General features: G+C 39.8%; 1 protein-coding gene across 1 annotated transcript; it reads left to right on the top strand.

Annotated features, from left to right (window-relative positions):
- The first annotated feature begins 1826 nt into the window (after window positions 1-1826).
- On the top strand, window positions 1827-10503 carry GMNC (geminin coiled-coil domain containing). The gene is made up of 7 exons (XM_003792753.2): window positions 1827-1863; window positions 2206-2224; window positions 2596-2848; window positions 4901-5075; window positions 6701-6789; window positions 7663-7779; window positions 9883-10503. Exons 1-7 carry the CDS (start codon window positions 1827-1829, stop codon window positions 10501-10503), a joined length of 1311 nt encoding a protein of 436 aa, XP_003792801.1.
- The last annotated feature ends 2395 nt before the right edge of the window (window positions 10504-12898 follow it).

The following is a 12898-nucleotide window of genomic DNA, read 5'->3' on the forward strand; positions in this document are numbered from 1 at the left end:
GCATTTTTCAAAAAAAAAGTAATCACATTAATAATAATTATAATGAGGTATATGCATAAGTCATTGAGTTTAAGTAAAAAGGTTTGATGTTTTGTCCACTGGTTTATGATTTCAAGGGAGTTTTATCTTCTGATTTATGTCCAGTGGTCACTAACTCTTCACTGTTTAACTCCCATACACATGGAAGTACTAAGCCAACATAGTTAATGATTGGTGAAATACCTGTATGCTTAAAATCCATCAAAGACTTTTAAAATATATGTCTAACCCTAAAAAAAAAACACCCCATTTTATAAATGTAGCTTTTATTTCAGTTACTTTTAACATAAAAGGCATGGCAACACGTGTATGTTCAGAGGCAGAGTCCTCTATACTTTATAGTAATAACAACGACTATGATTTGAGTTGTCAGTTAGTTGTTTCACAAATCTTAGTGGTCAGCTCTTTCATAAACCTTTTAGGTAGACGGTGCTCTCCCAATTTACCTGATTTATTAACTAAGGATCTAGAGACTTCAGTAATGTGCCCTAGGTGATTCAATCTCAATAGAGCAGAACCTAGAACCCAGGCACAGTTGAATCCAAAGTCTATGGTCCTTTTTGTTTTCACACTACATTTGCTCGTTGGCCCATGTTGTATAATTTTTGGAGCCAGGAAGTTGAATCTTCCAGAGGCTCACGGCTCATTCGTTTGTCCCAGAACAAATCATCTCGATCCTCCGTTTTCTGACCCTGGCACATCACACAAAAATAATTAATATTTTTGCCAAATAGATTTTGTGCTAAAAGCATGAGTTCTTTGCCCTGAACAAGACAACTCAGTCTGACAGTGGATTTTGGTCTGTATAGGGTGACCAGATTTTAACTTCGGTAAGGCGGGACAACATGGTGGGTGGGGGACCGGGCAGGGCAGGGCCTGACAACAATGCAAACTTTGATAAGCAGTTCTAGATAATCACATCTCAGCAATTATTTGTTATTATTACAGTTTAACATTATAAAATTAACAAAAATAATATAAAACTCATATTCTGGTGAAATAGCCACATGGCAGCGGAAAACCGTATATTCCCTTCTTGTTCTCCTGCCCATTCGTGCAATTCTTTCCAAAAATCGGGACTTTTTTAAAACGCCACGGGGTCACGGGACAAATTGTTGAAAAGCGGGATGTCTGGTCACCCTAGCTCAGTACCGTGTTGCTCGTGCTGTCCTTGCCCCTTGCCCCTTGTTCCTCCTGTAGAATAATCCAGTTCACCTATCTTCTGGAAAGTAATCCCCAAACCTAGTACAGTTCACTTAAAAATGTCTGCAAATAAACAGCATTAGTCCAGGAGAAAAGGACCTCAATAGGGCTGGCGCCTTCCTTCTCTTTTATGCCTTTCTTAATTTTGGACCCAGAGCACGGAATGATCCTCTGCTGGGTGCTGGTCATCTCACTATGTGTTAGGGGTAGTAAATACAGTACGGGGGAGAATAAATAAGGCTCACAACCGGTTTAGAGGAAAACCAGTTCTTACTCCTACCTTTGTTAATTTGCTAGGGCTACCATAGAAAAATACCACAAACTGGATGGTTTAAACAACAGAAACTTATCTTCTCACAGTCCTGGAGACTGAAAATCCAAGACAAATGAGTTGGTAGGGTTGTTCGTTTCTCCCAAGGCTGTTCTTCCTGCTTTGCAGACGGGTAGACAGGCACCTTCTCACTGTGCCCCCACTTGGCTTTTTCTTTGTGTGTGCCATCCCTGGTGTCTTTCATAAGGATACCCTGTAGATTTCATTTGGCTTTATTTACATCTTTAAAGACCCCATCTCCCAGCATAGTACCATGAAGGCTCGGGGTGCATTGTATGAATTTGGTCAAAGTGAGTCAAATACTGTATGCATGGTAGCAGCACGAATGGTTCAACCACAGGTTCAAATCCCAAGTCTGCCACTTCCTATTTCTGTAATCATTGAAGTGAGTGTATGTGTGTGTGTGTGTGGTGGGGGGCGGGTGATCACCTTGTCTTGTCTTGGTCAGGAACATTGGTGAAGTTTCTTGACCCTAGGGCTTCCTTTGTTAACTTATAGGGACAATAAAAGGATCTAGTTTTTAGGGTTAATGTCAATTGCTTTGCGTCTGTTTAGTTAGGAAGCTGAAATAGGAGTTTGCTGTTGCTGGTATCGGAATGGTTCTAAAGGTGATGTTACTCTTTCTTTTCTAGAAACAATATCAAAGGAACTGTGAGTATAAAATGTAAGAGAAAAGAGGAAATCAAACACTTTAATTGAGAGGTATTGATTTATTTTATTATAATGTGAAGATAGGCCCAATACAGAGAAGGACAGTTTAGATTGCTAAATTTGTAGCGTAAATAATTCCTTTTACACATCTTTGTTGAGCACTTACTCCTTGTCAGAAATTGTTGTCAGGATATGGGAGACAGCAGTGGACAAAATCGACAGAAACCACACTATTCCGCTGCCACTTACATTCTAGAATGGCTATGTGTCACCTCCACCACGTTTAACGCCCGCACACCCCACATTGGGAGAGTTTATAAGACACATCAAACAGAAGAGTTAAGGTAAATCCGTTTACAACTCATCCGCAGGGTTGACATTAATTTATCTCGCCGGCAGAATACAGTCACAGGAGCCACACTGATTCTGGGGCGTGTTGGCTGGGCTGCCCTAAGCCCTGATTCTTCGTACGCGGCTCTGAACTACCGTGACCCCAGCTCGCCGCCCTCCCTGCCCGACTGCCGCGCGCGTGGCGCCGGGTCCCCGCCAGCCCTGCCGCCGTCGGCCCGCCCAGCCCGCAGCCACCGCACGGGCGCCGGCTTTAAACTGGGCGCTCGCACGGAGGTGGAGTGCCGCGCCCGGCGCCCGGCGCCCCGACCTGCAGGTCCCCAGTCCAGGCGCAGTGGTCACCCAGGGTCCGAGCCACTTGCGTGGCTGGGTGCGTCCTGGCTCACGTCACCAATTTGACAGCCTCTCACCAAATCAGAGGACTGCGCTGGCTGGCCGGGGGCTCCGAGCCTCACCCGGGGCTCCTGCGGATTAGAACTCGCCTCTCCTAGCTCCTCCCTCAGGTCGCGTTTAAAGCTCCCGCTGGCTTTACGGAAAAATTAAGATTGGGCTGTGTTTGTGCTGCGCTTTCTACCCCTGCACCATGGTAAGTGAGGAACTGGCGTTAGCTAGTCCGCTGGCGAAACCTGGGTCTCTGAAAGCTAATAAGCTTTCTTTGCATTGAGAATCTATCCCATTTGGGAGCAAGAGTTCTCTGCTACCTGCCAATAAAATCAGACCTTCTGTGCTGCCCTGAATCCCTTTATTATCTTCTATCTTCCCGGCGCAGGCTCCTGCTCTGCTGCCTGTGTCTGTCTGTCTGTCTCTCTCTTTCTCTCCTGATTTCATTCTCTCTCTCATTCATTCTCTCTCTGCCCCCCCCCCGCCCTCTTGTTCTTTCTACTCTCCTTACTTTCTCCCCAACTTTCTCTCTCCACCTGCACTCGCTGTTCATTCCACTGCTTCCTCCAGATTATGCACATATTTGCTAACACTTGGACCTGAACTCGTCCAGGAGTATTTGAAGTTTGTTTTCATCTCAGGTGTCAATTGCATAATAGTTTAGCTCTGATTCCACTAATAACCTCAGGGAAGGAGTCTGCAAACACGCTCTTAAAATAAAAGAACGCAGCACTTCGTAAACTTTGGTGGAATTCCTTTGGCATGCACTGCCCAAGGTGGACTTGCTTAGGAAATGGACTTTTTCAAAATCGAACTTACAGGGAACATTAACAAACTGTGATTTAATTGACTTAGTTTTTTTCTCTTTTTCTTTTTGTTTTCTCTCTGTTTATGTTATGCCCAACAAAGTACTCAGGTCAATACAAGACTGGTAGTGGTCAAAAAGGGTTTTTCCAAAGTTGGCTCTGCTAGAATGAATGGCTTTTACCTGATTAAACATTGACAAATAATTAGGAATGGGCTGTTGTACAAATTAACCTAGGAAGGCTGCATACCTACCCCCGCTTGGACATTTGGAAAGACTGTGTGTTTAGAGTTTGATGTTTGAGGAGGGTGTGGGGGAGGGCGTAGAGTGTTCACTGGATGAGAACACAGCGCAGAAAGCCGGCCACTCAGTGACAGCCAGACAACTTTGGAAGGGCACCGAGCCCTGGGGATGGAGAGAACTGGAGCTTGCTGTCTTTGCTGATGGGTTTGCTCAGGCCTGCTTATGTATCTATAGAGCAACCTCGTGTACCTGTGCTCAGTGTTGGGAGCAAAATTTACTAACAGCTCTGAGACACGCATAAATGGATGGATAGATAGATAGACAAAATAAACCATTTATAATCAATCACCATGATCCAGCAGCTCATTAGGTCAGATGGAGGAGGAAGGGAGGAATAAGGCAAGGAAAAGATTCAAAACTACAATGAGGACGTTAACCTCTACCATATCATAAACTGCTGATTTCAGCTTTAGATTTCTGGGGTCTTTGTCTTCCAAGGTTCTTAGAAATATAATTATTTGCCAGAGAGAACCAGATAGCTCTTATGTCTTTGAATCATTAAGTGGCATTCCTTTTACTTAAAGCCTGGGTAGCCTATCAGATGTACTAGGCTTTGCAACAGAGAATATTCCTGGATATTTACAAATTTGGCCCATCCAATACCAGTCTGTTCTTTGCTTGGAAGGCCTAAGAAAATTGCTGTGTAAACCAAGGAGTTGATTTCCTTTTAGTAATTGTAATGTGACCACTCAAAAATTAATCTGGATCTACATTTAACCCCTCTCTTGGTTTTTATTATTCACTGCATGTAATTTCTGTATGTTTCTCCCATCTTTTCTCCCCTCCAAATCCTCATCACCCTATCTCCTGGGACACCCGACCCCCACTGAATTTCACAGAACACCATTCTGCCTTGCCAAGACCAGTACTTTGTAGGAGACCAGAGCTATAATTGTGCATATTCCACTACAACTTCAGAATCTAGTGTTGACGTTTCCACGGATACTTGGGTCTCTTTCTGGGCTGCTGGTCTCCTGGACAACAGAGAGCCCCAACAAGCACCACAGGCACAGGGTAAGTTCTGCTCTTCTGCTTTCCTGGTAGGTCCGGACCCCTTTTCCAGGACCCCTGACTGCAAAGCATTATGGGCTGGGATTCTCTAGAAGAAGGGATGCTATGGAAAATTTAAGTAAATCCAAAGACTCCTGAATTTCAAAGCCATAAAACCTGATGTAAAGTACTCCCAGATAGTGTGAATGGTATTTCATCTCTCGCCCACTGGAAAACGTGTATTTCTTTCTACATGTTGTAGTACTTGGAGATTCCCAGCTCACTGAAGGATTTTGGTTTGAATCAAAGTTTGATAAACAAAACTCTAGCAGAACACTTTTAGAATCAAGATAATTAGAACATTTCTTTCAGAATTCAGGAAAGTTTCCTTCATTTTGAGAGGAAAGCAAGAAATACTAACTTGGTCATTCATTTCATAGAGGAAATTCTATGAATAGTGTCTTAGGAATGGAAAAATGATTCCTTTTTACTTAAAAAAGACTTCGACTTTGGAGGAAAGTATAATATTGGTGGCAAATTACATATTAATTTTAACCTGTAGCTGTGTAAACGGGGCTTATAAATATTAAAGGTGTTTCTGTGTTAACACTCGGGTTTTAGAAATACTCTCAAATACCTCAGAATTAAATATCTATACTGCTGGTTCTACTACATGATTTTTGTTGTTTGAGAAAAGATACTAATAAACAAACAAAAAAGCCCTTCAATATTAACACACACTTAACGTTAGGCAGGAAGTTGTTCTGTTTTTGCTGATTACTATAAGCAACAGCAATGACAAAATGACCAAGAATTTAAAGCTAAACTGTTTATAAACATGTTTTCTTTTCTCCATACTCATCATTTCACTTTAATCAAAAATACTTGAGTAACAGCAGTTCGGGTCAAGTAAGGCAAGAGTCAGAACTGGACTAGATGAGGAAAAGAAAGTAGAAGTACTGACAGGTAGAGCTTGCTACTCTCTCTCTCTGTCTATATAAAATCTCTTTGAAAAACATTGAAAAATATACAAATGACAACAGTTGAAATAAGTAAGTTTTAGGTACAGTTTTGAACTTTTCGTGAAGGTCTTCAGAGAAGCAAGGTCCAAATTATATTAAAATAAAAAGTTCTACCCCATGAAATTCTGAATAAACTTAAAATTGGCTGGGAAAATGGTGTCCTCACAATCAGATTTGATTATAAAGCATCACAAAAACTATAACGATATTGTCCAATGCTCTGCAATGTAGGAGAGACAATAAAAATCAGAAAAACATAGTGGAATTACAACGTTAATGTGCATGAAAGGAGACATTTATAACTATTTGAATGAATTAATGACATAAATGAGACAGTCTTTATTAATTAACCATCAGGAATACATATGTCAGGAAAGAACGTGACCCCTTACCTCGAAAAAAATGCATCTCTTACCCAGTTTGGTAAATTGTGTATAAATATTTGCCTCTCACAGCTGGCGTGGCTCTTCTGAAAGCATTAGAGATTTTGTTTTCCTATGTAGAAACAATAGCTGTTTTCCAGAAAGATAATTTGACCTGTTAAGCTATCCGAAATCATTTGGTGAGTTCTTTTATTGCACACAAACTGCAGGTATTTTCTTGGTTATCCATTTGATATTTTTACAGAATCATCGCAGGGCCCCAATTTTCCTATTCTGGACTCATGTTCATGGGAAGAGGCACAACTTTCCTCCCAACTGTACAGAAATAAACAGGTATGTGTAGAGAGAACAATGCTGTGTGGCCTGTAGTCTACTCTCCACTGAGTCCACCCTCAGAGCCACATTGATTCTTCTCCCTTTTGAAATTCCTGTTGATTCAGTTTAGAATCCACAGAGAGATCAAAGTTGGGTGATCAATGTTGCAGAAATGAAAAACAAGCGAGGTGCTCTCAGAAGACCTGCAGACAAACTCTGACTTGTTAGCTTCATGACCTCTCGAATCCTCCCTTTCCTCATCTGTGGAACTGGGGTATTTGTGCTGCCTCTTTCAGAGGGGTGTTGGAATGATCCAGTGATATAATGACCATAACAGTCTTTGGAACCTTTAAGCATAGCTGATACTGGGGGAAGGGATGACAACTGTAAGAGTTTTTACAGAGATTGCTTCATGTTTTATGTTTTGTTTATTGTTGCTTCTGAAGAGTAATTTAATCCAGCAGAGAGGTCAGCCTGAGTGGGAAGGAAGCCAACTCACCTCTTCTGATTTATTTATTTTGTTTCTTGAATGTGCAAAGAAAACGTCCAACAAAACCTTTCTATTCACTTTTTTCTATATTTAAACAGTTGTATGTAACTCATTTTTCTTCATATGTACCTGATTCCCTTGCGGTTATGATTTTAAAAGCCATATAATCTTGTCAAACACTTCACAATGAATTAAAATTCAAAACACACATCCAAACAATCAGGTGTTAGGGGCTATAGATTTAATTTAGATCTCTGAGGACTAGGGCTCCCTGAGGTCGTGGTGTTCACAAAATAAATAAAGAATAATCAGGTTTAAGCAGGGTAAGGAGCAGTGGCACTAATATAAGGTTCCAAAGTCAATAGAGGGGAACAGCCCTCACCCTTCTCTGCGTTCTGCAGCTCCAGGATACTCTGGTACAGAAGGAAGAAGAACTAGCTCGGTTACATGAAGAGAATAACCACCTCAGGCAATACCTGAATTCTGCTTTGGTTAAATGTCTGGAAGAAAAGGCTAAGGTATGTAACTATCTCATTGCTGAGAATGGAGCAGTGATTTGAGAAAGGAGACCATTTGGGTAAAACTGAGTCCTTGATTGAATGCAAGAAGTGTACTAAACAGTGAGTCTTGATAAGTATTTATAGGATGGATAGATTTTTCTTAGGGAAATACAGCACTTTCACAAGAATGTTTATGTATCATTTTTCGGAAGTATCTAGATTGCAGACGTTAGCCATAAATTACAGAAAGAATGGCTTAAGAATCCAAAGCTAGTCAAGGGAATTGCTGAGACAACAGAAGCTCATCAGAAGGCAGTTAGATGGATGGAACCTTGCAGTGGGAATCAGGTCTGAGAGACAGTTTAATTATCCGTTTGACTGTAGGGAAATTGCCCTCACTTAGGGCCTCGGTTATCTTCACCTGTAATGGATGGGCTAGATATCTTCTGAATCTTTCCAGATCTCAAATGCTATGAATATGGCTGGAGCCCAGATCTCTTGACTGACAATTAGGCATCCACGGTTTAATTTGCATTTTCCCCTACACTTTTAAATAGAGCTATGTCTAACTCCAGGATAAATGGCTTGCCTGTAGTCTCTTTTTTTCCTTCCTTTCTTTGGTTTTTCAATTTTTTATTACCTACTGGTCATTATGTGATTGTTATTACTTCTATCATCAATCTTTTCCTCACTTCCAGACAAGTTACATTTATGATATTATGTAATCTGAATTGATGAAGCTTCTTGCTCTATTACCAAGTATAACAGTTCAGAGAAGAAAAGCTGCTGTATTAAGTAACTTTGCAATTCATTTAGCTTTATTAAAAAGGGAACACATTCATTAACCTGGGCTGCTAACTCCAACTACCATTTTGTGAAAAAGACTGTTACAGGACATTTATGTAATTATTGTGATGTTAATTAGGCAGGCCTAGCTCTCAATCGGAAAATCAGTCTCAATTTTGCAGGAGTTAGAATAATGCAATAAATAACATTTCTCTTAGAAATGCTTTGAAATTAATGAAAAAAGAGGAAATGATGTATAATATTTACATCAGAGGTTCTATCTAGATTCAGATGGCTTAGGACAGCGGTTCTCAACCGGTGAATCATGACCCCTTTGTAACAATGAACATACATCACAGCATTAGGAAGGTTGAGAACCACTGGCTTACGGGAACCTGTGGCCTTCTGGATCCTTGAACATGACCCTTTGACTGCATACAAATTTTTCAGAACAAATCCTTTTATTAAAAGGGACAGAACAGAGAAATATGAAGCTTTTCTTCCTTCCTCTGCTACTTAAAAAAAAACAAAAAAACAATTTGGCTGGGCACAGTGGCTCATGCCTGTTATTCCAGCACTTGAAAGGTCAAGGTGGGTGGATTGCCTGAGCTCATAAGTTTGCCACCAGCCTGAGCAAGAGTGAGACCCCATCTCTAAAATATAGCTGGGAATTGTGGCAGGTGTCTGTAGTCCCAGTTACTTGGGAGGCTGAGGCAAGAGAATTGCTTAAGTCCAAGAGTTTGAGGTTGCTGTGAGCTGTGACACCATAGTGCTCTATGGAGGGTGACAAAGTGAGACTCTGTCTCAAAAAATAAATCAATAAAAATAAAAAATAAAACAATTTTGAAATTATAGGATCACAGGTTCCCCACCCCCGGTAGGCTGCATGAGCCTTAGCAAGTCACAAATAGGGTTTTGCCTTAGTTTCCTCATTCATAAAAGTTTTAATGACATCTCTATCCAATGAGAGAAAGCATATAGGCAAGAATTCATAAATTATGCTATATGATAGTTTATCAATAAATGATAGCTCTGTAAATGATAGTTGGTATTTTTGTCATCATGGTTGTTACTATCATCATCATCATAATTACTTCCCTGAGTTGAAATCCTATAGATACCACCTGCCTTTTTCAACTTTTAAAAAAGAGTAAAAATATGAATTAGAATTTCCAGGTAGTACCTTATCATTATAGATTTTATTTGATAAACAAGCTAATGCAATCCGTTGTGCTTGTGTATGGAAAATGAGAAATTTATTCAACTTTTTCTAAATAATTAAGGTAACTAGCCAATATTTGAAGGTGTTATAATTTTCAAATATCCCTTCCCTAGAAATTGCTGTCATTCGATGAGTTCTCCAAAGTATGTGGAAAATTCAGAAAGGGGAAGAGGAAACCCAAAGAGAAAAGATACTCTCCTGCTGAAATTCCCCATCCCAAAAATGCCAAGAGAAACCTCTCTAGTGAATTTGATAACTGTGAAGAACAAGCTGGGCCCCCTGTGGATCCCTGGGTCCTTCAAACGCTTGGTTTAAAAGATCTCAACACCATCGATGACACCTTGTCAGCTAACTACAGTGCCCTGTCCTCTGAGCCCAGAAGAGTCACCAGCACATTTTCTCAGTTTCCAGACGATGCAGTTGATTATGAAAATGTCCCCAGAGAGGATCTGGTGATTGACTCTGGAGGTGACAGAACAGCCTCCTTCCACAGCACTGCCACTCACAGGGAAGATTTTCACTCCCTTTCGCAACTTTCAAATCCCCCAGTGGGGCTGCAAAATCTTCCTTACTATACTGCTAATGTGTCACACAACAAGACCGAGATGGCCTTTTCCACATCCCTGAGCCCTCACTGTAACGTGAAAACTCATTCCTTCCACCAGGGACAAGCCTTTGTGCGTCGAGATGAGGAGGGAGGCTGGAAGTTTACATGGGTCCCTAAGCAGTCTTAGTGATCCTTCTATCACAAAGCACTGCCGTGAACTCTGTTTACAAAGACCCCGCTTGCACTTGTTCCTGACTATGGTGGAACACAGAAGCTATTGCTTAGACTGTCTCCTGCCACTTTAAACATCATTCCAGTTACCCACTTACATCTGTGGGAATGGCTTCCAAGAATCCATAAGGAAACGTGTCCGTCCTTTCTTCACCTAAATTTGACTTGTTTACATGCTCACACCTGCTGGTGACTTCTTCTTTCCCTGCTTGAAAACCTATTTTTCATTCACTTGTATATTCCTTGAAGACCTAGATACGTGTGTACTTTCCAATTATAACCATTTCCCAGGCTTCCTCCTTTCCCCGGGCTGTTGAATATTCAAAGCACTTTTATTTCTCTCTCTCTTCTGCTCTTTATGGTTGGAAACTGTCTTTAGAGTGAGCCCTATTTTGCTTCAGGTACTTACTGCTGAGTTGGGGACAGGTATCACTGGCCGTCACTAGTACTCCTGAAGACATAATACGGATGTGGGCAATGTTATCTTTAGGGAGGTTCAAATACTTAAATGTCACACGGTGGCATTAGCAAAGAGTCTCTTATAATAACAATAACTCATAAGCAATCCCACTGATAAATTTTAAAAATTAAAGAGAATGAATGCGACTTTGACATGTCCCATGGTGTATTAGCTTTTGTAAACACCTGGCATTGGTTCTTTCACCAGTGTGACTTGAGCAAGAACATTTTTGAGAGACTGTGGTAATAATACAAGTCATTACCTGAAATTACCCCAAACCACAATGAGATATGACCTTAGCCCTGTCAGAATGTCCATTATTCTCTGTCAATTTGACAGGCATGTGGTGGTTAGATATGAAGAGAGCAGAGAAATATGAAGCTTTTCTTCCCTCCTTTGCTACTTAAAAAAAACAAAAACAAAAACAAACCATTTGGCTGGGTGTGGTGGCTCATGCCTGTTATCCCAGCACTTGGGTGGTTGAGGCGGGTGGATTGCCTGAGCTCATGAGTTCGACACCAACCTGAGCATTTTATATATAATAATAAATGGTGCATTTATTAAAAGGTGCATTTTATATGTAATAATATATAATAATGAAATTATTATATAATATTTTATATTATAATAATGTAATATATAATATCAATATATTATAATATTTATATATAATAACAAATAAAACAATGAATAATAAAAAAGAAAAATAAATGTGACTCATTTATAGTTAAAATTAGAAATTGTTGCTCTGATCATATTATTCCTTTCTAATACTTAAGAGTCCATTTCTCAGGTTAATTCAGTCTTTGTGCAGATAACTCGATTAATGTTTAAATAAATGTGCATAGATTCAATGCAAGTATTGACATCAAGGATTTAACTGTTTCTAAACTTTAAAAATGTATTTTTTAAATTAAATCATAGCTGTGTACAATAATGCATTTATGGGGTACAATGTGCTGGTTTTATATACAATTTGAAATACTTGCAACAGACTGGTTAGCATAGCCTTCACCGCACTTTCTCAATTAGTGTGTTAAGACATTTATGCTCTACACTTAGTAGATGTGACATGCACCCTTGTAAAATGCACCATTTTGAATGTTCATTCTGCTTTTCTTCTTTCCCATTCATCAAGCTCACTATCATTCTCGGAATGATGTAAAGATCTGAGATGTACACCTGTGTTTTGGGGGGACAAATTTCAGTGAATGATAAAATCTGCCATGCTGAAACCCATCCCCACATTTCTCTTTTCCCTTCTCAATAAGTAATCTTACATAGCCAGTGTCTCCGAGGTCCAGTGTACAGTTTAGGAGTCATTGTGACAAAGAGGTGGCTTTTGTTATTGTTGCTGTTTGGGGTTTTGCTTCACTTTGGTAATATGAGTGAACAATCTGTTTTTAAAGTTTTGTGACCCGCTGGTTATTTTTAGTAATTCATGAAGGGGAATCGAAGATAGTAATTATCAATACTCTCTGAAATATTTTTCTAATTTAGGAAGTGATAGAACACATCCATTGTCTAAAGAAATAGTAGATGTATCTATATGTGCCTTTACATTCTAGTATCTGTGCCCCTGGTGGGTGAAATTTATCTCTATTTACAATAAGAAATGTAAAAATTAGAAGTGATTATACTTTTCACTACATTAGTAATGGAGAAAGCAATATAACCAATTTTGAAAATCTAATAAGCTATAAAACAAAATTAATCAATTAATAAATATTTATTTTGCATTCTTTGTGTGATTGATCATGTGTTGAATACCACGAGAAACACCCAGGCTTGGCACAATGCCTTTGATATATAAAACAAAGTCACATAAAATGTCATAGCTTTTGATAGCTTATAAATTAAACTTGCTCTCAACCTGGTTTAAAGAAATTGC

The sequence above is a fragment of the Otolemur garnettii genome, unplaced genomic scaffold, assembly GCF_000181295.1.
Source record: "Otolemur garnettii isolate 467f Iridium unplaced genomic scaffold, OtoGar3 scaffold00060, whole genome shotgun sequence".
Lineage (NCBI taxonomy): Eukaryota > Metazoa > Chordata > Mammalia > Primates > Galagidae > Otolemur > Otolemur garnettii.